Source organism: Salvelinus fontinalis, chromosome 2 (assembly GCF_029448725.1).
Source record: "Salvelinus fontinalis isolate EN_2023a chromosome 2, ASM2944872v1, whole genome shotgun sequence".
Classification (NCBI taxonomy): Eukaryota; Metazoa; Chordata; class Actinopteri; order Salmoniformes; family Salmonidae; genus Salvelinus; species Salvelinus fontinalis.
Genome location: NC_074666.1, coordinates 94,987,786 through 95,010,809, shown reverse-complemented (window position 1 = coordinate 95,010,809; position 23,024 = coordinate 94,987,786). Strand labels below are relative to the sequence as shown.

The window sequence follows — 23,024 nt, the reverse complement described above, 5'->3', positions numbered from 1 at the left end:
CAGCTAGTTAGTTAGTGGGTTCTGGCTGTCCCAGCTGGTTAGTTAGTGGGTTCTGTCTGTCCCAGCTGGTTAGTTAGTGGGTTCTGTCTGTCCCAGCTAGTTAGTTAGTGGGTTCTGGCTGTCCCAGCTGGTTAGTTAGTGGGTTCTGTCTGTCCCAGCTGGTTAGTTAGTGGGTTCTGTCTGTCCCAGCTGGTTAGTTAGTGTGTTCTGTCTGTCCCAGCTGGTTAGTTAGTGGGTTCTGTCTGTCCCAGCTGGTTAGTTAGTGGGTTCTGTCTGTCCCAGCTGGTTAGTTAGTGTGTTCTGTCTGTCCCAGCTGGTTAGTTAGTGGGTTCTGTCTGGCCCAGCTGGTTAGTTAGTGTGTTCTGTCTGTCCCAGCTGGTTAGTTAGTGGGTTCTGTCTGGCCCAGCTGGTTAGTTAGTGGGTTCTGTCTGTCCCAGCTGGTTAGTTAGTGGGTTCTGTCTGTCCCAGCTGGTTAGTTAGTGGGTTCTGTCTGGCCCAGCTGGTTAGTTAGTGTGTTCTGTCTGGTCCAGCTGGTTAGTTAGTGTGTTCTGTCTGGCCCAGCTGGTTAGTTAGTGGGTTCTGTCTGGCCCAGCTGGTTAGTTAGTGGGTTCTGTCTGTCCCAGCTGGTTAGTTAGTGTGTTCTGTCTGTCCCAGCTGGTTAGTTAGTGTGTTCTGGCTGTCCCAGCTGGTTAGTTAGTGGGTTCTGTCTGTCCCAGCTGGTTAGTTAGTGGGTTCTGTCTGTCCCAGCTGGTTAGTTAGTGGGTTCTGTCTGTCCCAGCTGGTTAGTTAGTGGGTTCTGTCTGTCCCAGCTGGTTAGTTAGTGGGTTCTGTCTGTCCCAGCTGGTTAGTTAGTGGGTTCTGTCTGTCCCAGCTGGTTAGTTAGTGGGTTCTGTCTCCCAGCTGGTTAGTTAGTGGGTTCTGTTTGTCCCAGCTGGTTAGTTAGTGGGTTCCTTCTGGCCCAGCTGGTTAGTTAGTGGGTTCTGTCTGGCCCAGCTGGTTAGTTAGGGGGTTCTGTCTTGCCCAGCTGGTTAGTTAGTGGGTTCCTTCTGGCCCAGCTGGTTAGTTAGTGGGTTCTGTCTGGCCCAGCTGGTTAGTTAGTGGGTTCTGTCTGGCCCAGCTGGTTAGTTAGTGGGTTCTGTCTGTCCCAGCTGGTTAGTTAGTGGGTTCTGTCTGGCCCAGTTGGTTAGTTAGTGGGTTCTGTCTGGCCCAGCTGGTTAGTTAGTGTTTTCTGTCTGACCCAGCTGGTTAGTTAGTGGGTTCTGTCTGGCCCAGCTGGTTAGTTAGTGTGTTTGGCTCCCCAGGTTAGTTAGTTAGTTAGTGTGTTCTGGCTCCCCAGGTTAGTTAGTTAGTTAGTGTGTTCTGGCTCCCCAGGTTAGTTAGTTAATTAGTGTGTTCTGGCTCCCCCGGTTAGTTAGTTAGTTAGTGTGTTCTGGCTCCCCAGGTTAGTTAGTTAGTTAGTGTGTTCTGGCTCCCCAGGTTAGTTAGTTAGTGTGTTCTGGCTCCCCAGGTTAGTTAGTTAGTTAGTGTGTTCTGGCTCCCCATGTTAGTTAGTTAGTGTGTTGTGTCTCCCCAGGTTACTTAGTTAGTTAGTGTGGTTGGTTAGTTAGTTAGTGTGTTCTGGCTCCCCAGGTTAGTTAGTTAGTGTGGTTGGTTAGTTAGTTAGTGTGTTCTGTCTCCTCAGGTTAGTTAGTTAGTGTGTTGTGTCTCCCCAGGTTAGTTAGTTAGTGTGGTTGGTTAGTTAGTTAGTGTGTTCTGTCTCCCCAGGTTAGTTAGTTAGTTAGTGTGTTCTGTCTCCCCAGGTTAGTTAGTTAGTTAGTGTGGTTGGTTAGTTAGTTAGTGTGTTCTGTCTCCCCAGGTTAGTTAGTTAGTTAGTGTGGTTAGTTAGTGTGTTCTGTCTCCTCAGGTTAGTTAGTTAGTGTGTTCTGGCTCCCCAGGTTAGTTAGTTAGTGTGTTCTGTCTCCTCAGGTTAGTTAGTTAGTTAGTGTGGTTGGTTAGTTAGTTAGTGTGTTCTGTCTCCCCAGGTTAGTTAGTTAGTGTGTTCTGTCTCCCCAGGTTAGTTAGTTAGTGTGTTCTGTCTCCCCAGGTTAGTTAGTTAGTTAGTTAGTGTGGTTGGTTAGTTAGTTAGTGTGTTCTGTTAGTTAGTTAGTGTGTTCTGTCTCCCCAGGTTAGTTAGTTAGTGTGTTCTGTCTCCCCAGGTTAGTTAGTGTGTTCTGTCTCCCCAGGTTAGTTAGTTAGTGTGTTCTGTCTCCCCAGGTTAGTTAGTTAGTTAGTGTGTTCTGTCTCCTCAGGTTAGTTAGTTAGTGTGTTCTGTCTCCCCAGGTTAGTTAGTTAGTTAGTTAGTGTGTTCTGTCTCCCCAGGTTAGTTAGTTAGTGTGTTCTGTCTCCCCAGGTTAGTTAGTTAGTTAGTGTGTTCTGTCTCCCCAGGTTAGTTAGTTAGTGTGTTCTGTCTCCCCAGGTTAGTTAGTTAGTGTGTTCTGTCTCCCCAGGTTAGTTAGTTAGTGTGTTCTGTCTCCCCAGGTTAGTTAGTTAGTGTGTTCTGTCTCCCCAGGTTAGTTAGTTAGTGTGTTCTGTCTCCCCAGGTTAGTTAGTTAGTGTGTTCTGTCTCCCCAGGTTAGTTAGTTAGTGTGTTCTGTCTCCCCAGGTTAGTTAGTTAGTGTGTTCTGTCTCCCCAGGTTAGTTAGTTAGTGTGTTCTGTCTCCCCAGGTTAGTTAGTTAGTGTGTTCTGTCCCCTCAGGTTAGTTAGTTAGTTAGTGTGTTCTGTCTCCCCAGGTTAGTTAGTTAGTTAGTGTGTTCTGTCTCCCCAGGTTAGTTACTTAGTGTGTTCTGTCTCCCCAGGTTAGTTAGTTAGTGTGTTCTGTCTCCCCAGGTTAGTTAGTTAGTGTGTTCTGTCTCCCCAGGTTAGTTAGTTAGTGTGTTCTGTCTCCCCAGGTTAGTTAGTTAGTTAGTGTGTTCTGTCTCCCCAGGTTAGTTAGTGTGTTCTGTCTCCCCAGGTTAGTTAGTTAGTTAGTGTGGTTAGTTAGTTAGTTAGTGTGTTCTGTCTCCCCAGGTTAGTTAGTTAGTTAGTGTGTTCTGTCTCTCCAGGTTAGTTAGTTAGTTAGTGTGTTCTGTCTCCCCAGGTTAGTTAGTTAGTGTGTTCTGTCTCCCCAGGTTAGTTAGTTAGTGTGTTCTGTCTCCCCAGGTTAGTTAGTTAGTTAGTGTGTTCTGTCTCCCCAGGTTAGTTAGTTAGTGTGTTCTGTCTCTCCAGGTTAGTTAGTTAGTGTGTTCTGTCTCCCCAGGTTAGTTAGTTAGTGTGTTCTGTCTCCCCAGGTTAGTTAGTTAGTGTGTTCTGTCTCCCCAGGTTAGTTAGTTAGTGTGTTCTGTCTCCCCAGGTTAGTTAGTTAGTGTGTTCTGTCTCCCCAGGTTAGTTAGTTAGTGTGTTCTGTCTCCCCAGGTTAGTTAGTTAGTTAGTGTGTTCTGTCTCCCCAGGTTAGTTAGTTAGTGTGTTCTGTCTCCCCAGGTTAGTTAGTTAGTTAGTGTGTTCTGTCTCCCCAGGTTAGTTAGTTAGTGTGTTCTGTCTCCCCAGGTTAGTTAGTTAGTTAGTGTGTTCTGTCTCCCCAGGTTAGTTAGTTAGTGTGTTCTGTCTCCCCAGGTTAGTTAGTTAGTGTGTTCTGTCTCCTCAGGTTAGTTAGTTAGTGTGTTCTGTCTCCCCAGGTTAGTTAGTTAGTGTGTTCTGTCTCCCCAGGTTAGTTAGTTAGTGTGTTCTGTCTCCCCAGGTTAGTTAGTTAGTGTGTTCTGTCTCCCCAGGTTAGTTAGTTAGTTAGTTAGTTAGTGTGTTCTGTCTCCCCAGGTTAGTTAGTTAGTGTGTTCTGTCTCCTCAGGTTAGTTAGTTAGTGTGTTCTGTCTCCCCAGGTTAGTTAGTTAGTGTGTTCTGTCTCCCCAGGTTAGTTAGTTAGTGTGTTCTGTCTCCCCAGGTTAGTTAGTTAGTGTGTTCTGTCTCCCCAGGTTAGTTAGTTAGTTAGTTAGTTAGTGTGTTCTGTCTCCCCAGGTTAGTTAGTTAGTTAGTTAGTTAGTGTGTTCTGTCTCTCCAGGTTAGTTAGTTAGTTAGTTAGTTAGTGTGTTCTGTCTCCCCAGGTTAGTTAGATAGTTAGTGTGTTCTGTCTCCCCAGGTTAGTTAGATAGTTAGTGTGTTCTGTCTCCCCAGGTTAGTTAGTGTGTTCTGTCTCCCCAGGTTAGTTAGTTAGTGTGTTCTGTCTCCCCAGGTTAGTTAGTTAGTGTGTTCTGTCTCCCCAGGTTAGTTAGTTAGTTAGTTAGTTAGTGTGTTCTGTCTCCCCAGGTTAGTTAGTTAGTGTGTTCTGTCTCCCCAGGTTAGTTAGTTAGTGTGTTCTGTCTCCCCAGGTTAGTTAGTTAGTTAGTTAGTTAGTGTGTTCTGTCTCCCCAGGTTAGTTAGTTAGTGTGTTCTGTCTCCCCAGGTTAGTTAGTTAGTGTGTTCTGTCTCCCCAGGTTAGTTAGTTAGTGTGGTTGGTTTGTTAGTTAGTGTGTTCTGTCTCCCCAGGTTAGTTAGTTAGTGTGTTCTGTCTCCCCAGGTTAGTTAGTTAGTGTGTTCTGTCTCCTCAGGTTAGTTAGTTAGTGTGTTCTGTCTCCCCAGGTTAGTTAGTTAGTGTGTTCTGTCTCCCCAGGTTAGTTAGTTAGTGTGTTCTGTCTCTCCAGGTTAGTTAGTTAGTTAGTGTGTTCTGTCTCCCCAGGTTAGTTAGTTAGTGTGTTCTGTCTCCCCAGGTTAGTTAGTTAGTGTGGTTAGTTAGTTAGTTAGTGTGTTCTGTCTCCCCAGGTTAGTTAGTTGTGTGTTCTGTCTCCCCAGGTTAGTTAGTTAGTTAGTGTGTTCTGTCTCCTCAGGTTAGTTAGTTAGTGTGTTCTGTCTCCCCAGGTTAGTTAGTTAGTTAGTTAGTGTGTTCTGTCTCCCCAGGTTAGTTAGTTAGTGTGTTCTGTCTCCCCAGGTTAGTTAGTTAGTTAGTGTGTTCTGTCTCCCCAGGTTAGTTAGTTAGTGTGTTCTGTCTCCCCAGGTTAGTTAGTTAGTGTGTTCTGTCCCCTCAGGTTAGTTAGTTAGTGTGTTCTGTCTCCCCAGGTTAGTTAGTTAGTGTGTTCTGGCTCCTCAGGTTAGTTAGTTAGTGTGTTCTGTCTCCCCAGGTTAGTTAGTTAGTGTGTTCTGTCTCCCCAGGTTAGTTAGTTAGTGTGTTCTGTCTCCCCAGGTTAGTTAGTTAGTGTGTTCTGTCTCCTCAGGTTAGTTAGTTAGTTAGTGTGTTCTGTCTCCCCAGGTTTGTTAGTTAGTGTGTTCTGTCTCCCCAGGTTAGTTAGTTAGTGTGTTCTGTCTCCCCAGGTTAGTTAGTGTGTTCTGTCTCTCCAGGTTAGTTAGTTAGTTAGTGTGTTCTGTCTCCCCAGGTTTGTTAGTTAGTGTGTTCTGTCTCCCCAGGTTAGTTAGTTAGTGTGTTCTGTCTCCCCAGGTTAGTTAGTTAGTTAGTGTGTTCTGTCTCCCCAGGTTAGTTAGTTAGTTAGTGTGTTCTGTCTCCCCAGGTTAGTTAGTTAGTGTGTTCTGTCTCCCCAGGTTAGTTAGTTAGTGTGTTCTGTCTCCCCAGGTTAGTTAGTTAGTGTGTTCTGTCTCCCCAGGTTAGTTAGTTAGTGTGTTCTGTCTCCCCAGGTTAGTTAGTTAGTGTGGTTAGTTAGTTAGTGTGTTCTGTCTCCCCAGGTTAGTTAGTTAGTGTGTTCTGTCTCCCCAGGTTAGTTAGTTAGTGTGTTCTGTCTCCCCAGGTTAGTTAGTTAGTTAGTGTGTTCTGTCTCCTCAGGTTAGTTAGTTAGTGTGTTCTGTCTCCCCAGGTTAGTTAGTTAGTTAGTGTGTTCTGTCTCCCCAGGTTAGTTAGTTAGTGTGTTCTGTCTCTCCAGGTTAGTTAGTTAGTTAGTGTGTTCTGTCTCCCCAGGTTAGTTAGTTAGTGTGTTCTGTCTCCCCAGGTTAGTTAGTTAGTGTGTTCTGTCTCCCCAGGTTAGTTAGTGTGTTCTGTCTCCCCAGGTTAGTTAGTTAGTGTGTTCTGTCTCCCCAGGTTAGTTAGTGTGGTTGGTTAGTTAGTTAGTGTGTTCTGTCTCCCCAGGTTAGTTAGTTAGTGTGTTCTGTCTCCCCAGGTTAGTTAGTTAGTGTGGTTAGTTAGTTAGTGTGTTCTGTCTCCTCAGGTTAGTTTATGTGGTTGGTTAGTTAGTTAGTGTGGTTGGTTAGTTAGTTAGTGTGGTTGGTTAGTTAGTTAGTGTGTTCTGTCTCCCCAGGTTAGTTAGTTAGTGTGGTTGGTTTGTTAGTTAGTGTGTTCTGTCTCCCCAGGTTAGTTAGTTAGTGTGTTCTGTCTCCCCAGGTTAGTTAGTTAGTGTGGTTGGTTAGTTAGTGTGTTCTGTCTCCCCAGGTTAGTTAGTTAGTTAGTGTGTTCTGTCTCCCCAGGTTAGTTAGTTAGTGTGTTCTGTCTCCTCAGGTTAGTTAGTTAGTGTGTTCTGTCTCTCCAGGTTAGTTAGTGTGTTCTGTCTCCCCAGGTTAGTTAGTTAGTGTGTTCTGTCTCCCCAGGTTAGTTAGTTAGTTAGTTAGTTAGTTAGTGTGTTCTGTCTCCCCAGGTTAGTTAGTTAGTGTGTTCTGTCTCTCCAGGTTAGTTAGTGTGTTCTGTCTCCCCAGGTTAGTTAGTTAGTGTGTTCTGTCTCCCCAGGTTAGTTAGTTAGTGTGTTCTGTCTCCTCAGGTTAGTTAGTTAGTGTGTTCTGTCTCCCCAGGTTAGTTAGTTAGTTAGTGTGTTCTGTCTCCCCAGGTTAGTTAGTTAGTGTGTTCTGTCTCTCCAGGTTGGTTAGTTAGTGTGTTCTGTCTCCCCAGGTTAGTTAGTTAGTGTGTTCTGTCTCCTCAGGTTAGTTAGTTAGTGTGTTCTGTCTCCCCAGGTTAGTTAGTTAGTGTGTTCTGTCTCCCCAGGTTAGTTAGTTAGTGTGTTCTGTCTCCCCAGGTTAGTTAGTTAGTGTGTTCTGTCTCCCCAGGTTAGTTAGTTAGTGTGTTCTGTCTCCCCAGGTTAGTTAGTTAGTTAGTGTGTTCTGTCTCCCCAGGTTAGTTAGTTAGTGTGTTCTGTCTCCTCAGGTTAGTTAGTTAGTGTGTTCTGTCTCCTCAGGTTAGTTAGTGTGGTTAGTTAGTGTGTTCTGTCTCCCCAGGTTAGTTAGTTAGTGTGTTCTGTCTCCCCAGGTTAGTTAGTTAGTGTGTTCTGTCTCCCCAGGTTAGTTAGTTAGTGTGTTCTGTCTCCCCAGGTTAGTTAGTTAGTGTGTTCTGTCTCCCCAGGTTAGTTAGTTAGTGTGTTCTGTCTCCCCAGGTTAGTTAGTTAGTGTGTTCTGTCTCCCCAGGTTAGTTAGTTAGTGTGTTCTGTCTCTCCAGGTTAGTTAGTTAGTGTGTTGTGTCTCCCCAGGTTAGTTAGTTAGTGTGTTCTGTCTCCCCAGGTTAGTTAGTTAGTGTGTTCTGTCTCCCCAGGTTAGTTAGTGTGTTCTGTCTCCCCAGGTTAGTTAGTTAGTGTGTTCTGTCTCCCCAGGTTAGTTAGTTAGTGTGTTCTGTCTCCCCAGGTTAGTTAGTTAGTGTGTTCTGTCTCCCCAGGTTAGTTAGTGTGGTTGGTTAGTTAGTTAGTGTGTTCTGTCTCCCCAGGTTAGTTAGTTAGTGTGTTCTGTCTCCCCAGGTTAGTTAGTTAGTGTGGTTAGTTAGTTAGTGTGTTCTGTCTCCTCAGGTTAGTTTGTGTGGTTGGTTAGTTAGTTAGTGTGGTTGGTTAGTTAGTTAGTGTGGTTGGTTAGTTAGTTAGTGTGTTCTGTCTCCCCAGGTTAGTTAGTTAGTGTGGTTGGTTTGTTAGTTAGTGTGTTCTGTCTCCCCAGGTTAGTTAGTTAGTGTGTTCTGTCTCCCCAGGTTAGTTAGTTAGTGTGGTTGGTTAGTTAGTTAGTGTGTTCTGTCTCCCCAGGTTAGTTAGTTAGTTAGTGTGTTCTGTCTCCCCAGGTTAGTTAGTTAGTGTGTTCTGTCTCTCCAGGTTAGTTAGTGTGTTCTGTCTCCCCAGGTTAGTTAGTTAGTGTGTTCTGTCTCCCCAGGTTAGTTAGTTAGTGTGTTCTGTCTCCCCAGGTTAGTTAGTTAGTGTGTTCTGTCTCCCCAGGTTAGTTAGTTAGTGTGTTCTGTCTCCCCAGGTTAGTTAGTTAGTGTGTTCTGTCTCCCCAGGTTAGTTAGTTAGTGTGTTCTGTCTCCCCAGGTTAGTTAGTTAGTGTGTTCTGTCTCCCCAGGTTAGTTAGTTAGTGTGTTCTGTCTCCCCAGGTTAGTTAGTTAGTGTGTTCTGTCTCTCCAGGTTAGTTAGTTAGTTAGTGTGTTCTGTCTCCCCAGGTTAGTTAGTTAGTTAGTGTGTTCTGTCTCCCCAGGTTAGTTAGTTAGTTAGTGTGTTCTGTCTCCCCAGGTTAGTTAGTTAGTGTGTTCTGTCTCCCCAGGTTACTTAGTTAGTGTGTTCTGTCTCCCCAGGTTAGTTAGTTAGTGTGTTCTGTCTCCCCAGGTTAGTTAGTTAGTGTGTTCTGTCTCCCCAGGTTAGTTAGTTAGTGTGTTCTGTCTCCCCAGGTTAGTTAGTTAGTGTGTTCTGTCTCCCCAGGTTAGTTAGTTAGTGTGTTCTGTCTCCCCAGGTTAGTTAGTTAGTGTGTTCTGTCTCTCCAGGTTAGTTAGTTAGTTAGTGTGTTCTGTCTCCCCAGGTTTGTTAGTTAGTGTGTTCTGTCTCCCCAGGTTAGTTAGTTAGTGTGTTCTGTCTCCCCAGGTTAGTTAGTTAGTGTGTTCTGTCTCCCCAGGTTAGTTAGTTAGTGTGTTCTGTCTCTCCAGGTTAGTTAGTTAGTTAGTGTGTTCTGTCTCTCCAGGTTAGTTAGTTAGTGTGTTCTGTCTCCCCAGGTTAGTTAGTTAGTGTGTTCTGTCTCCCCAGGTTAGTTAGTTAGTGTGTTCTGTCTCTCCAGGTTAGTTAGTTTGTTAGTTAGTTAGTGTGTTCTGTCTCCCCAGGTTAGTTAGTTAGTTAGTGTGTTCTGTCTCCCCAGGTTAGTTAGTTAGTGTGTTCTGTCTCCCCAGGTTAGTTAGTTAGTTAGTGTGTTCTGTCTCCCCAGGTTAGTTAGTTAGTGTGTTCTTTCTCCCCAGGTTAGTTAGTTAGTTAGTGTGTTGTGTCTCCCCAGGTTAGTTAGTTAGTGTGTTCTTTCTCCCCAGGTTAGTTAGTTAGTTAGTGTGTTGTGTCTCCCCAGGTTAGTTAGTTAGTTAGTGTGTTCTGTCTCCCCAGGTTAGTTAGTTAGTTAGTGTGTTCTGTCTCTCCAGGTTAGTTAGTTAGTTAGTGTGTTCTGTCTCTCCAGGTTAGTTAGTTAGTTAGTTAGTTAGTGTGTTCTGTCTCCCCAGGTTAGTTAGTTAGTGTGTTCTGTCTCCCCAGGTTAGTTAGTTAGTGTGTTCTGTCTCCCCAGGTTAGTTAGTTAGTGTGTTCTGTCTCTCCAGGTTAGTTAGTTTGTTAGTTAGTTAGTGTGTTCTGTCTCCCCAGGTTAGTTAGTTAGTTAGTGTGTTCTGTCTCCCCAGGTTAGTTAGTTAGTTAGTGTGTTCTGTCTCCCCAGGTTAGTTAGTTAGTGTGTTCTGTCTCCCCAGGTTAGTTAGTTAGTGTGTTCTTTCTCCCCAGGTTAGTTAGTTAGTTAGTGTGTTGTGTCTCCCCAGGTTAGTTAGTTAGTGTGTTCTGTCTCGCCAGGTTAGTTAGTTAGTTAGTGTGTTCTGTCTCCCCAGGTTAGTTAGTTAGTTAGTGTGTTCTGTCTCCCCAGGTTAGTTAGTTAGTGTGTTCTGTCTCCTCAGGTTAGTTAGTTAGTTAGTGTGTTCTGTCTCCTCAGGTTAGTTAGTTAGTGTGTTCTGTCTCCCCAGGTTAGTTAGTTAGTGTGTTCTGTCTCCCCAGGTTAGTTAGTTAGTGTGTTCTGTCTCCCCAGGTTAGTTAGTTAGTTAGTGTGTTCTGTCTCCCCAGGTTAGTTAGTTAGTGTGTTCTGTCTCCCCAGGTTAGTTAGTTAGTGTGTTGTGTCTCCTCAGGTTAGTTAGTTAGTGTGTTCTGTCTCCCCAGGTTAGTTAGTTAGTGTGTTCTGTCTCCCCAGGTTAGTTAGTTAGTGTGTTGTGTCTCCTCAGGTTAGTTAGTTAGTGTGTTCTGTCTCCCCAGGTTAGTTAGTTAGTGTGTTGTGTCTCCTCAGGTTAGTTAGTTAGTGTGTTCTGTCTCCCCAGGTTAGTTAGTTAGTGTGTTCTGTCTCCCCAGGTTAGTTAGTTAGTGTGTTCTGTCTCTCCAGGTTAGTTAGTGTGTTCTGTCTCCCCAGGTTAGTTAGTTAGTGTGTTCTGTCTCCCCAGGTTAGTTAGTTAGTGTGTTCTGTCTCCCCAGGTTAGTTAGTTAGTGTGTTCTGTCTCCCCAGGTTAGTTAGTTAGTGTGTTCTGTCTCCCCAGGTTAGTTAGTTAGTGTGTTCTGTCTCCCCAGGTTAGTTAGTTAGTGTGTTCTGTCTCCCCAGGTTAGTTAGTTAGTGTGTTCTGTCTCCTCAGGTTAGTTAGTTAGTTAGTGTGTTCTGTCTCTCCAGGTTAGTTAGTTAGTTAGTGTGTTCTGTCTCCCCAGGTTTGTTAGTTAGTGTGTTCTGTCTCCCCAGGTTAGTTAGTTAGTGTGTTCTGTCTCCCCAGGTTAGTTAGTTAGTGTGTTCTGTCTCCTCAGGTTAGTTAGTTAGTTAGTGTGTTCTGTCTCCCCAGGTTACTTAGTTAGTGTGTTCTGTCTCCCCAGGATAGTTAGTTAGTGTGTTCTGTCTCCCCAGGTTAGTTAGTTAGTTAGTGTGTTCTGTCTCCCCAGGTTAGTTAGTTAGTTAGTGTGTTCTGTCTCCCCAGGTTAGTTAGTTAGTGTGTTCTGTCTCCCCAGGTTAGTTAGTTAGTTAGTGTGTTCTGTCTCCTCAGGTTAGTTAGTTAGTTAGTGTGTTCTGTCTCCCCAGGTTAGTTAGTTAGTGTGTTCTGTCTCCCCAGGATAGTTAGTTAGTGTGTTCTGTCTCCCCAGGTTAGTTAGTTAGTTAGTGTGTTCTGTCTCCCCAGGTTAGTTAGTTAGTTAGTGTGTTCTGTCTCCCCAGGTTAGTTAGTTAGTGTGTTCTGTCTCCCCAGGTTAGTTAGTTAGTGTGTTCTGTCTCCCCAGGTTAGTTAGTTAGTGTGTTCTGTCTCCCCAGGTTAGTTAGTTAGTGTGTTCTGTCTCCCCAGGTTAGTTAGTTAGTGTGTTCTGTCTCCCCAGGTTAGTTAGTTAGTTAGTGTGTTCTGTCTCCCCAGGTTAGTTAGTTAGTGTGTTCTGTCTCCCCAGGTTAGTTAGTGTGTTCTGTCTCCCCAGGTTAGTTAGTTAGTGTGTTCTGTCTCCCCAGGTTAGTTAGTTAGTGTGTTCTGTCTCCCCAGGTTAGTTAGTTAGTGTGGTTAGTTAGTTAGTGTGTTCTGTCTCCTCAGGTTAGTTTGTGTGGTTGGTTAGTTAGTTTGTGTGGTTGGTTAGTTAGTTAGTGTGGTTGGTTAGTTAGTTAGTGTGGTTGGTTAGTTAGTTAGTGTGTTCTGTCTCCCCAGGTTAGTTAGTTAGTGTGTTCTGTCTCCCCAGGTTAGTTAGTTAGTGTGTTCTGTCTCCCCAGGTTAGTTAGTTAGTTAGTGTGTTCTGTCTCCCCAGGTTTGTTAGTTAGTGTGTTCTGTCTCCCCAGGTTAGTTAGTTAGTGTGTTCTGTCTCCCCAGGTTAGTTAGTTAGTGTGTTCTGTCTCCCCAGGTTAGTTAGTTAGTGTGTTCTGTCTCCCCAGGTTAGTTAGTTAGTTAGTGTGTTCTGTCTCCCCAGGTTTGTTAGTTAGTGTGTTCTGTCTCCCCAGGTTAGTTAGTGTGTTCTGTCTCCCCAGGTTAGTTAGTTAGTGTGTTCTGTCTCCCCAGGTTAGTTAGTTAGTTAGTTAGTTAGTGTGTTCTGTCTCCCCAGGTTAGTTAGTTAGTGTGTTCTGTCTCCCCAGGTTAGTTAGTTAGTGTGTTCTGTCTCTCCAGGTTAGTTAGTTAGTTAGTGTGTTCTGTCTCCCCAGGTTAGTTAGTTAGTGTGTTCTGTCTCCCCAGGTTAGTTAGTTAGTTAGTGTGTTCTGTCTCTCCAGGTTAGTTAGTTAGTGTGTTCTGTCTCGCCAGGTTAGTTAGTTAGTGTGTTCTGTCTCCCCAGGTTAGTTAGTTAGTGTGTTCTGTCTCTCCAGGTTAGTTAGTTAGTGTGTTCTGTCTCCCCAGGTTAGTTAGTTAGTGTGTTCTGTCTCCCCAGGTTAGTTAGTTAGTGTGTTCTGTCTCTCCAGGTTAGTTAGTTAGTGTGTTCTGTCTCCCCAGGTTAGTTAGTTAGTGTGTTCTGTCTCCCCAGGTTAGTTAGTTAGTGTGTTCTGTCTCCCCAGGTTAGTTAGTTAGTGTGTTCTGGCTCCCCAGGTTAGTTAGTTAGTTAGTGTGTTCTGTCTCCCCAGGTTTATTAGTTAGTGTGTTCTGTCTCCCCAGGTTAGTTAGTTAGTGTGTTCTGTCTCCCCAGGTTAGTTAGTTAGTGTGTTCTGTCTCCCCAGGTTAGTTAGTTAGTGTGTTCTGTCTCCCCAGGTTAGTTAGTTAGTGTGTTCTGTCTCCCCAGGTTAGTTAGTTAGTGTGTTCTGTCTCCCCAGGTTAGTTAGTTAGTGTGTTCTGTCTCCCCAGGTTAGTTAGTTAGTGTGTTCTGTCCCCTCAGGTTAGTTAGTTAGTTAGTGTGTTCTGTCTCCCCAGGTTAGTTAGTTAGTTAGTGTGTTCTGTCTCCCCAGGTTAGTTAGTTAGTGTGTTCTGTCTCCCCAGGTTAGTTAGTTAGTTAGTGTGTTGTGTCTCGCCAGGTTAGTTAGTTAGTTAGTGTGTTCTGTCTCCCCAGGTTAGTTAGTTAGTTAGTGTGTTCTGTCTCCCCAGGTTAGTTAGTTAGTTAGTGTGTTCTGTCTCCCCAGGTTAGTTAGTTAGTGTGTTCTGTCTCCCCAGGTTAGTTAGTTAGTTAGTGTGTTGTGTCTCGCCAGGTTAGTTAGTTAGTTAGTGTGTTCTGTCTCCCCAGGTTAGTTAGTTAGTTAGTGTGTTCTGTCTCCCCAGGTTAGTTAGTTAGTGTGTTCTGTCTCCCCAGGTTAGTTAGTTAGTGTGTTCTGTGTCCCCAGGTTAGTTAGTTAGTTAGTGTGTTCTGTCTCCCCAGGTTAGTTAGTTAGTGTGTTCTGTCTCTCCAGGTTAGTTAGTTAGTGTGTTCTGTCTCCCCAGGTTAGTTAGTGTGTTCTGTCTCCCCAGGTTAGTTAGTTAGTGTGTTCTGTCTCTCCAGGTTAGTTAGTTAGTGTGTTCTGTCTCCCCAGGTTAGTTAGTTAGTGTGTTCTGTCTCCCCAGGTTAGTTAGTTAGTGTGTTCTGTCTCCCCAGGTTAGTTAGTTAGTGTGTTCTGTCTCCCCAGGTTAGTTAGTTAGTGTGTTCTGTCTCCCCAGGTTAGTTAGTTAGTGTGTTCTGTCTCCCCAGGTTAGTTAGTTAGTGTGTTCTGGCTCCTCAGGTTAGTTAGTTAGTGTGTTCTGTCTCCCCAGGTTAGTTAGTTAGTGTGTTCTGTCTCCCCAGGTTAGTTAGTTAGTGTGTTCTGTCTCCTCAGGTTAGTTAGTTAGTGTGTTCTGTCTCCCCAGGTTAGTTAGTTAGTGTGTTCTGTCTCCCCAGGTTAGTTAGTTAGTGTGTTCTGTCTCCCCAGGTTAGTTAGTTAGTGTGTTCTGTCTCCCCAGGTTAGTTAGTTAGTGTGTTCTGTCTCTCCAGGTTAGTTAGTTAGTGTGTTCTGTTAGTTAGTTAGTGTGGTTAGTTAGTTAGTGTGTTCTGTCTCCCCAGGTTAGTTAGTTGTGTGTTCTGTCTCCCCAGGTTAGTTAGTTAGTTAGTGTGTTCTGTCTCCCCAGGTTAGTTAGTTAGTGTGTTCTGTCTCCCCAGGTTAGTTAGTTAGTGTGTTCTGTCTCCCCAGGTTAGTTAGTTAGTTAGTTAGTTAGTGTGTTCTGTCTCCCCAGGTTAGTTAGTTAGTGTGTTCTGTCTCCCCAGGTTAGTTAGTTAGTGTGTTCTGTCTCCCCAGGTTAGTTAGTTAGTTAGTTAGTGTGTTCTGTCTCCCCAGGTTAGTTAGTTAGTGTGTTCTGTCTCCCCAGGTTAGTTAGTTAGTGTGTTCTGTCTCCCCAGGTTAGTTAGTTAGTGTGTTCTGTCTCTCCAGGTTAGTTAGTTAGTTAGTGTGTTCTGTCTCCCCAGGTTAGTTAGTTAGTTAGTTAGTGTGTTCTGTCTCCCCAGGTTAGTTAGTTAGTGTGTTCTGTCTCCCCAGGTTAGTTAGTTAGTGTGTTCTGTCTCCCCAGGTTAGTTAGTTAGTGTGTTCTGTCTCTCCAGGTTAGTTAGTTAGTGTGTTCTGTCTCCCCAGGTTAGTTAGTTAGTTAGTTAGTTAGTTAGTGTGTTCTGTCTCCCCAGGTTAGTTAGTTAGTGTGTTCTGTCTCTCCAGGTTAGTTAGTTAGTGTGTTCTGTCTCCCCAGGTTAGTTAGTTAGTTAGTTAGTTAGTGTGGTTAGTTAGTTAGTTAGTGTGTTGTGTCTCCCCAGGTTAGTTAGTTAGTTAGTTAGTTAGTTAGTGTGGTTAGTTAGTTAGTTAGTGTGGTTAGTTAGTTAGTTAGTTAGTTAGTGTGTTGTGTCTCCTCAGGTTAGTTAGTTAGTTAGTTAGTGTGGTTAGTTAGTTAGTGTGGTTAGTTAGTGTGGTTAGTTAGTTAGTGTGTTCTGTCTCCCCAGGTTAGTTAGTTAGTGTGTTCTGTCTCCCCAGGTTAGTTAGTTAGTGTGTTCTGTCTCCCCAGGTTAGTTAGTTGTGTGTTCTGTCTCCCCAGGTTAGTTAGTTAGTGTGTTCTGTCTCCCCAGGTTAGTTAGTTAGTGTGTTCTGTCTCCCCAGGTTAGTTAGTTAGTGTGTTCTGTCTCCCCAGGTTAGTTAGTTGTGTGTTCTGTCTCCCCAGGTTAGTTAGTTAGTGTGTTCTGTCTCCCCAGGTTAGTTAGTTAGTGTGTTCTGTCTCCCCAGGTTAGTTAGTTAGTGTGTTCTGTCTCCCCAGGTTAGTTAGTTGTGTGTTCTGTCTCCCCAGGTTAGTTAGTTGTGTGTTCTGTCTCCCCAGGTTAGTTAGTTAGTGTGTTCTGTCTCCCCAGGTTAGTTATTTAGTGTGTTCTGTCTCCCCAGGTTAGTTAGTTAGTTAGTGTGTTCTGTCTCCCCAGGTTAGTTAGTTAGTGTGTTCTGTCTCCCCAGGTTAGTTAGTTAGTGTGTTCTGTCTCCCCAGGTTAGTTATTTAGTGTGTTCTGTCTCCCCAGGTTAGTTAGTTAGTTAGTGTGTTCTGTCTCCCCAGGTTAGTTAGTTAGTGTGTTCTGTCTCCCCAGGTTAGTTAGTTAGTGTGTTCTGTCTCCCCAGGTTAGTTAGTTAGTGTGTTCTGTCTCCCCAGGTTAGTTAGTTAGTGTGTTCTGTCTCCCCAGGTTAGTTAGTTAGTGTGTTCTGTCTCCCCAGGTTAGTTAGTTAGTGTGTTCTGTCTCTCCAGGTTAGTTAGTTAGTGTGTTCTGTCTCCCCAGGTTAGTTAGTTAGTTAGTTAGTTAGTTAGTTAGTGTGTTCTGTCTCCCCAGGTTAGTTAGTTAGTGTGTTCTGTCTCTCCAGGTTAGTTAGTTAGTGTGTTCTGTCTCCCCAGGTTAGTTAGTTAGTTAGTTAGTTAGTGTGGTTAGTTAGTTAGTTAGTGTGTTGTGTCTCCCCAGGTTAGTTAGTTAGTTAGTTAGTTAGTTAGTGTGGTTAGTTAGTTAGTTAGTGTGGTTAGTTAGTTAGTTAGTTAGTTAGTGTGTTGTGTCTCCTCAGGTTAGTTAGTTAGTTAGTGTGGTTAGTTAGTTAGTGTGGTTAGTTAGTGTGGTTAGTTAGTTAGTGTGTTCTGTCTCCCCAGGTTAGTTAGTTAGTGTGTTCTGTCTCCCCAGGTTAGTTAGTTAGTGTGTTCTGTCTCCCCAGGTTAGTTAGTTAGTGTGTTGTGTCTCCCCAGGTTAGTTAGTTAGTGTGGTTAGTTAGTTAGTTAGTTAGTTAGTGTGTTGTGTCTCCCCAGGTTAGTTAGTGTGGTTAGTTAGTTAGTGTGGTTAGTTAGTTAGTTAGTTAGTGTGGTTAGTTAGTTAGTTAGTTAGTTAGTGTGTTCTGTCTCCCCAGGTTAGTTAGTTAGTTAGTTAGTTAGTGTGTTGTGTCTCCCCAGGTTAGTTAGTTAGTTAGTGTGGTTAGTTAGTTAGTTAGTTAGTTAGTGTGTTCTGTCTCCCCAGGTTAGTTAGTTAGTGTGTTCTGTCTCCCCAGGTTAGTTAGTTAGTGTGTTCTGTCTCCCCAGGTTAGTTAGTTAGTGTGTTCTGTCTCCCCAGGTTAGTTAGTTAGTGTGTTCTGTCTCCCCAGGTTAGTTAGTTAGTTAGTGTGTTCTGTCTCCCCAGGTTAGTTAGTTAGTGTGTTCTGTCTCCCCAGGTTAGTTAGTTAGTGTGTTCTGTCTCCCCAGGTTAGTTAGTTAGTGTGTTCTGTCTCCCCAGGTTAGTTAGTGTGGTTAGTTAGTTAGTGTGGTTAGTTAGTTAGTTAGTTAGTTAGTGTGGTTAGTTAGTTAGTTAGTTAGTTAGTTAGTGTGTTCTGTCTCCCCAGGTTAGTTAGTGTGGTTAGTTAGTTAGTTAGTTAGTGTGTTGTGTCTCCCCAGGTTAGTTAGTGTGTTCTGTCTCCCCAGGTTAGTTAGTTAGTTAGTTAGTTAGTTAGTTAGTGTGTTGTGTCTCCCCAGGTTAGTTAGTGTGTTGTGTCTCCCCAGGTTAGTTAGTTAGTGTGGTTAGTTAGTTAGTTAGTTAGTTAGTGTGTTCTGTCTCCCCAGGTTAGTTAGTTAGTGTGTTCTGTCTCCCCAGTTTAGTTAGTTAGTGTGTTCTGTCTCCCCAGGTTAGTTAGTTAGTGTGGTTAGTTAGTTAGTTAGTTAGTGTGTTGTGTCTCCCCAGGTTAGTTAGTGTGTTCTGTCTCCCCAGGTTAGTTAGTTAGTTAGTTAGTTAGTTAGTTAGTTAGTTAGTTAGTTAGTTAGTTAGTTAGTTAGTGTGTTCTGTCTCCTCAGGTTAGTTAGTTAGTGTGTTCTGTCTCCCCAGGTTAGTTAGTTAGTTAGTTAGTTAGTGTGTTCTGTCTCCTCAGGTTAGTTAGTGTGGTTAGTTAGTGTGTTCTGTCTCCTCAGGTTAGTTAGTTAGTGTGTTCTGTCTCCCCAGGTTAGTTAGTTAGTGTGTTCTGGCTCCCCAGGTTAGTTAGTTAGTGTGTTCTGTCTCCCCAGGTTAGTTAGTTAGTGTGTTCTGTCTCCCCAGGTTAGTTAGTTAGTGTGTTCTGTCTCCTCAGGTTAGTTAGTTAGTGTGTTGTGTCTCCCCAGGTTAGTTAGTTAGTGTGGTTAGTTAGTTAGTTAGTTAGTGTGTTCTGTCTCCCCAGGTTAGTTAGTTAGTGTGGTTAGTCTCCCCAGGTTAGTTAGTTAGTTAGTTAGTTAGTTAGTGTGTTGTGTCTCCTCAGGTTAGTTAGTTAGTGTGTTGTGTCTCCCCAGGTTAGTTAGTTAGTGTGTTGTGTCTCCTCAGGTTAGTTAGTTAGTTAGTGTGTTAGTGTGGTTATTTAGTTAGTTAGTTAGTTAGTGTGGTTAGTTAGTTAGTTAGTGTGTTGTGTCTCCCCAGGTTAGTTAGTTAGTGTGGTTAGTTAGTTAGTGTGGTTAGTTAGTGTGTTCTGTCTCCCCAGGTTAGTTAGTTAGTGTGGTTAGTTAGTTAGTTAGTTAGTGTGTTGTGTCTCCCCAGGTTAGTTAGTTAGTGTGGTTAGTTAGTTAGTGTGGTTAGTTAGTTAGTGTGTTCTGGCTCCCCAGGTTAGTTAGTTAGTGTGTTGTGTCTCCTCAGGAAACTCCTGGAGAAAGAGTTGGAGTCCGTCGGCATCAGACTCAACCGCTCCAAACCCAACATCTATTTTAAGGTCAGTTTCTCCATCACATTATGTTATATATTTAACCTTTAACCTTTTATTTATCAAGTCATTTAAGAACAAATTATTCATTACAATGACGGCTACCCCGGCCAAACCAGGACGACGCTGTGCATCGCCCTGTGAGACTCCCAATCACGGCCGGATGTGATACAGCCTGGACTCGAACCAGGGACTGTAGTGACGCCTCTTGCACTGAGATGCAGTGTCTCAGACCGCTGCCCCACTCGGGAGCCCATGTGTATATGGATACCCTTCTAATGAGTGGATTAATTTTCAGCCACACCCGCTGCTGATAAGTGGATAGAATCCAGCACACAGCCATGCAATCTCCATAGACAAACATCGGCAGTAGAACGGCCCGTACTGAAGAGCTCAGTGACTTTCAACGTGGCACCGTCATAGGATGCCACCTTTCCAACAAGTCAGTTCATCACATTTCTGCCTTGCTAGAGTTGCCCCCCGGTCAGCTGTAAGAGGTGTTATTGTGAAGTGGAAACGTCTAGGAGCAACAACGGCTCAGCCACGACGTGGTAGACCGCCATTGGATTCTGGAGCAGTGGAAATACGTTCTCTGGAGTGATGAATCACACTTCACCATCTGGCAGTCCGACGGATGAATCTGGGTTTGGCGGATGCCAGGAGAACGCTACCTGCCCCAATGCATAGTGCCAACTGTAAAGTTTGGTGGAGGAGGAGTAATGGTCTGTGGCTGTTTTTCATGGTTCGGGCCCCTTAGTTCCAGTGAAGGAAAATCTTAACGTTACAGAATACAATGACATTCTAGATGATTCTGTGCTTCCAACTTTGTGGCAACAGTTTGGGGAAGGTCCTTTCCTGTTTCAGCATGACAGTGCACATAGCGAGGTCCATACAGAAACGGTTTGTCGATCTGTGTGGAAGAACTTGACTGGCCTGCACAGAGCCCTGACCTCAACCCCATCGAACACCTTTGGGATGAATTGGAACGCCGACTGCGAGCCAGGCCTAATCGCCCAACATCAGTGCCCGACCTCACTAATGCTCTTGTGGCTGAATGGAAGCAAGTCCCAGCAGCAATGTTCCAACATCTAGTGGAAAGCCTTCCCAGAAGAGTGGAGGCTGTTACAGCAGCAATGTTCCAACATCTAGTGGAAAGCCTTCCCAGAAGAGTGGAGGCTGTTATAGCAGCAATGTTCCAACATCTAGTGGAAAGCCTTCCCAGAAGAGTGGAGGCTGTTATAGCAGCAATATTCCAACATCTAGTGGAAAGCCTTCCCAGAAGAGTGGAGGCTGTTATAGCAGCAATGTTCCAACATCTAGTGGAAAGCCTTCCCAGAAGAGTGGAGGCTGTTATAGCAGCAATGTTCCAACATCTAGTGGAAAGCCTTCCCAGAAGAATGGAGGCTGTTATAGCAGCAATGTTCCAACATCTAGTGGAAATCCTTCCCAGAAGAATGGAGGCTGTTATAGCAGCAATGTTCCAACATCTAGTGGAAAGCCTTCCCAGAAGAGTGGAGGCTGTTATAACAGCAATGTTCCAACATCTAGTGGAAAGCCTTCCCAGAAGAGTGGAGGCTGTTATAGCAGCAATGTTCCAACATCTAGTGGAAAGCCTTCCCAGAAGAGTGGAGGCTGTTATAGCAGCAATGTTCCAACATCTAGTGGAAAGCCTTCCCAGAAGAGTGGAGGCTGTTATAGCAGCAATGTTCCAACATCTAGTGGAAAGCCTTCCCAGAAGAGTGGAGGCTGTTATAGCAGCAATGTTCCAACATCTAGTGGAAAGCCTTCCCAGAAGAGTGGAGGCTGTTATAGCAGCAATATTCCAACATCTAGTGGAAAGCCTTCCCAGAAGAGTGGAGGCTGTTATAGCAGCAATGTTCCAACATCTAGTGGAAAGCCTTCCCAGAAGAGTGGAGGCTGTTATAGCAGCAATGTTCCAACATCTAGTGGAAAGCCTTCCCAGAAGAATGGAGGCTGTTATAGCAGCAATGTTCCAACATCTAGTGGAAAGCCTTCCCAGAAGAATGGAGGCTGTTATAGCAGCAATGTTCCAACATCTAGTGGAAAGCCTTCCCAGAAGAGTGGAGGCTGTTATAACAGCAATGTTCCAACATCTAGTGGAAAGCCTTCCCAGAAGAGTGGAGGCTGTTATAGCAGCAATGTTCCAACATCTAGTGGAAAGCCTTCCCAGAAGAGTGGAGGCTGTTATAGCAGCAATGTTCCAACATCTAGTGGAAAGCCTTCCCAGAAGAGTGGAGGCTGTTATAGCAGCAGTGTTCCAACATCTAGTGGAAAGCCTTCCCAGAAGAGTGGAGGCTGTTATAGCAGCAATGTTCCAACATCTAGTGGAAAGCCTTCCCAGAAGAGTGGAGGCTGTTATAGCAGCAATGTTCCAACATCTAGTGGAAAGCCTTCCCAGAAGAGTGGAGGCTGTTATAGCAGCAATGTTCCAACATCTAGTGGAAAGCCTTCCCAGAAGAGTGGAGGCTGTTATAGCAGCAAAGGGGGGACCAACTCCATATTAATGCCTATGATTTTGGAATGAGATGTTGGACGACCAGGTGTCCACATACTGTTGGTCATATAGTGTATGTATGATGGTAGTATGTATGTATGTATGATGGTAGTATGTATGTCTGTATGTATGATGCTAGTATGTATGTATGATGCTAGTATGTCTGTATGTATGATGCTAGTATGTATGTATGTATGTATGTATGATGCTAGTATGTATGTATGTATGTATGATGCTAGTATGTATGTATGATGCTAGTATGTCTGTATGATGCTTGTATGTATGTATGTATGATGCTAGTATGTATGTATGATGCTAGTATGTATGATGCTAGTATGTATGTATGTATGATGCTAGTATGTATGTATGATGCTAGTATGTATGTATGTATGTATGATGCTAGTATGTATGTATGATGCTAGCATGTATGTATGATGCTAGTATGTATGATGCTAGCATGTATGTATGATGCTAGTATGTATGTATGATGCTAGTATGTATGATGCTAGCATGTATGTATGATGCTAGCATGTATGTATGATGCTAGTATGTATGTATGTATGTATGTATGATGCTAGTATGTATGTATGTATGATGCTAGTATGTATGATGGTAGTATGTATGTATGTATGATGCTAGTATGTATGTATGTATGTATGATGCTAGTATGTATGTATGATGCTAGTATGTATGTATGTATGATGCTAGTATGTATGTATGTATGATGCTAGTATGTATGTATGATGCTAGTATGTATGTATGTATGTATGTATGTATTATGCTAGTATGTATGTATGATGCTAGTATGTATGTATGATGCTAGTATGTATGTATGTATGTATGTATGTATGATGCTAGTATGTATGTATGTATGTATGTATGTATTATGCTAGTATATATGTATGATGCTAGTATGTATGTATGTATGATGCTAGTATGTATGTATGTATGTATGTATGTATGTATGATGCTAGTATGTATGTATGATGCTAGTATGTATGTATGTATGTATGATGCTAGTATGTATGTATGATGCTAGTATGTATGTATGTATGTATGTATGTATGTATGTATGTATGTATGTATGTATGATGCTAGTATGTATGTATGATGCTAGTATGTATGTATGTATGATGCTAGTATGTATGTATGTATGTATGTATGTATGATGCTAGTATGTATGTATGATGCTAGTATGTATGATGCTAGTATGTATGTATGATGCTAGTATGTATGTATGTATGTATGTATGTATGTATGTATGTATGTATGTATGATGCTAGTATGTATGTATGATGCTAGTATGTATGTATGTATGTATGTATGTATGTATGATGCTAGTATGTATGTATGATGCTAGTATGTATGTATGATGCTAGTATGTATGTATGTATGTATGATGCTAGTATGTATGTATGTATGATGCTAGTATGTATGTATGTATGATGCTAGTATGTATGTATGATGCTAGTATGTATGTATGTATGTATGATGCTAGTATGTATGTATGATGCTAGTATGTATGTATGTATGTATGTATGTATGTATGTATGTATGTATGTATGATGCTAGTATGTATGTATGATGCTAGTATGTATGTATGATGCTAGTATGTATGTATGTATGATGCTAGTATGTATGTATGTATGATGCTAGTATGTATGTATGTATGATGCTAGTATGTATGTATGATGCTAGTATGTAGTGTTGTGACAACTGCGTGTTTGTGTTCAGCCCAAGAAAGGAGGGGGTCTGTCCTATAACTCCATGGTGCCTCTGACGATGTGTTCTGAGAAACTGGTGCAGCTCATCCTCCACGAATACAGTATCCTTCTACAGACACAATACCAACTACAGACACAATACCAGCACCAACCACAGACACCTTAACGGACCACCTCAGAACAGTAGGTAGAACCTTAACGGACCACCTCAGAACAGTAGGTAGAACCTTAACGGTCCACCTCAGAACAGTAGGTAGAACCTTAGCGATCCACCTCAGAACAGTAGGTAGAACCTTAACAGTCCACCTCAGGACAGTAGGTAGAACCTTAACGATCCACCTCAGAACTGTAGGTAGAACCTTAACGGTCCACCTCAGAACAGTAGGTAGAACCTTAACGGACCACCTCAGAACAGTAGGTAGAACCTTAACGGACCACCTCAGAACAGTAGGTAGAACCTTAACGGACCACCTCAGAACAGTAGGTAGAACCTTAACGGTCCACCTCAGAACAGTAGGTAGAACCTTAGCGATCCACCTCAGAACAGTAGGTAGAACCTTAACGGACCACCTCAGAACAGTAGGTAGAACCTTAACGATCCACCTCAGAACTGTAGGTAGAACCTTAACGGACCACCTCAGAACAGTTGGTAGAACCTTAACGGACCACCTCAGAACAGTAGGTAGAACCTTAACGGACCACCTCAGAACAGTAGGTAGAACCTTAACGGACCACCTCAGAACAGTAGGTAGAACCTTAACGGTCCACCTCAGAACAGTAGGTAGAACCTTAGCGATCCACCTCAGAACAGTAG

General features: G+C 43.5%; 1 protein-coding gene and 1 long non-coding RNA gene across 4 annotated transcripts in view; both read left to right on the top strand.

Moving 5' to 3' along the window:
* The window catches only part of LOC129832272 (developmentally-regulated GTP-binding protein 2), a 96,188-nt gene that overhangs the window by 65,972 nt on the left and 7,192 nt on the right, over positions 1 to 23,024 (top strand). For all 3 annotated transcript variants that reach the window (XM_055896217.1, XM_055896225.1, XM_055896207.1), the window contains exons 7-8: positions 17,908 to 17,980; positions 22,221 to 22,311. In XM_055896217.1, coding sequence (XP_055752192.1) covers positions 17,908 to 17,980; positions 22,221 to 22,311 — 164 coding nt within the window. The remainder of the gene's footprint in view (positions 1 to 17,907; positions 17,981 to 22,220; positions 22,312 to 23,024) is intronic.
* Positions 1,490 to 6,193, top strand: LOC129832307 (uncharacterized). Its single transcript, XR_008755902.1, has 3 exons — positions 1,490 to 2,091; positions 5,669 to 5,852; positions 6,066 to 6,193. It is a non-coding gene; the product is annotated as an uncharacterized LOC129832307 (long non-coding RNA).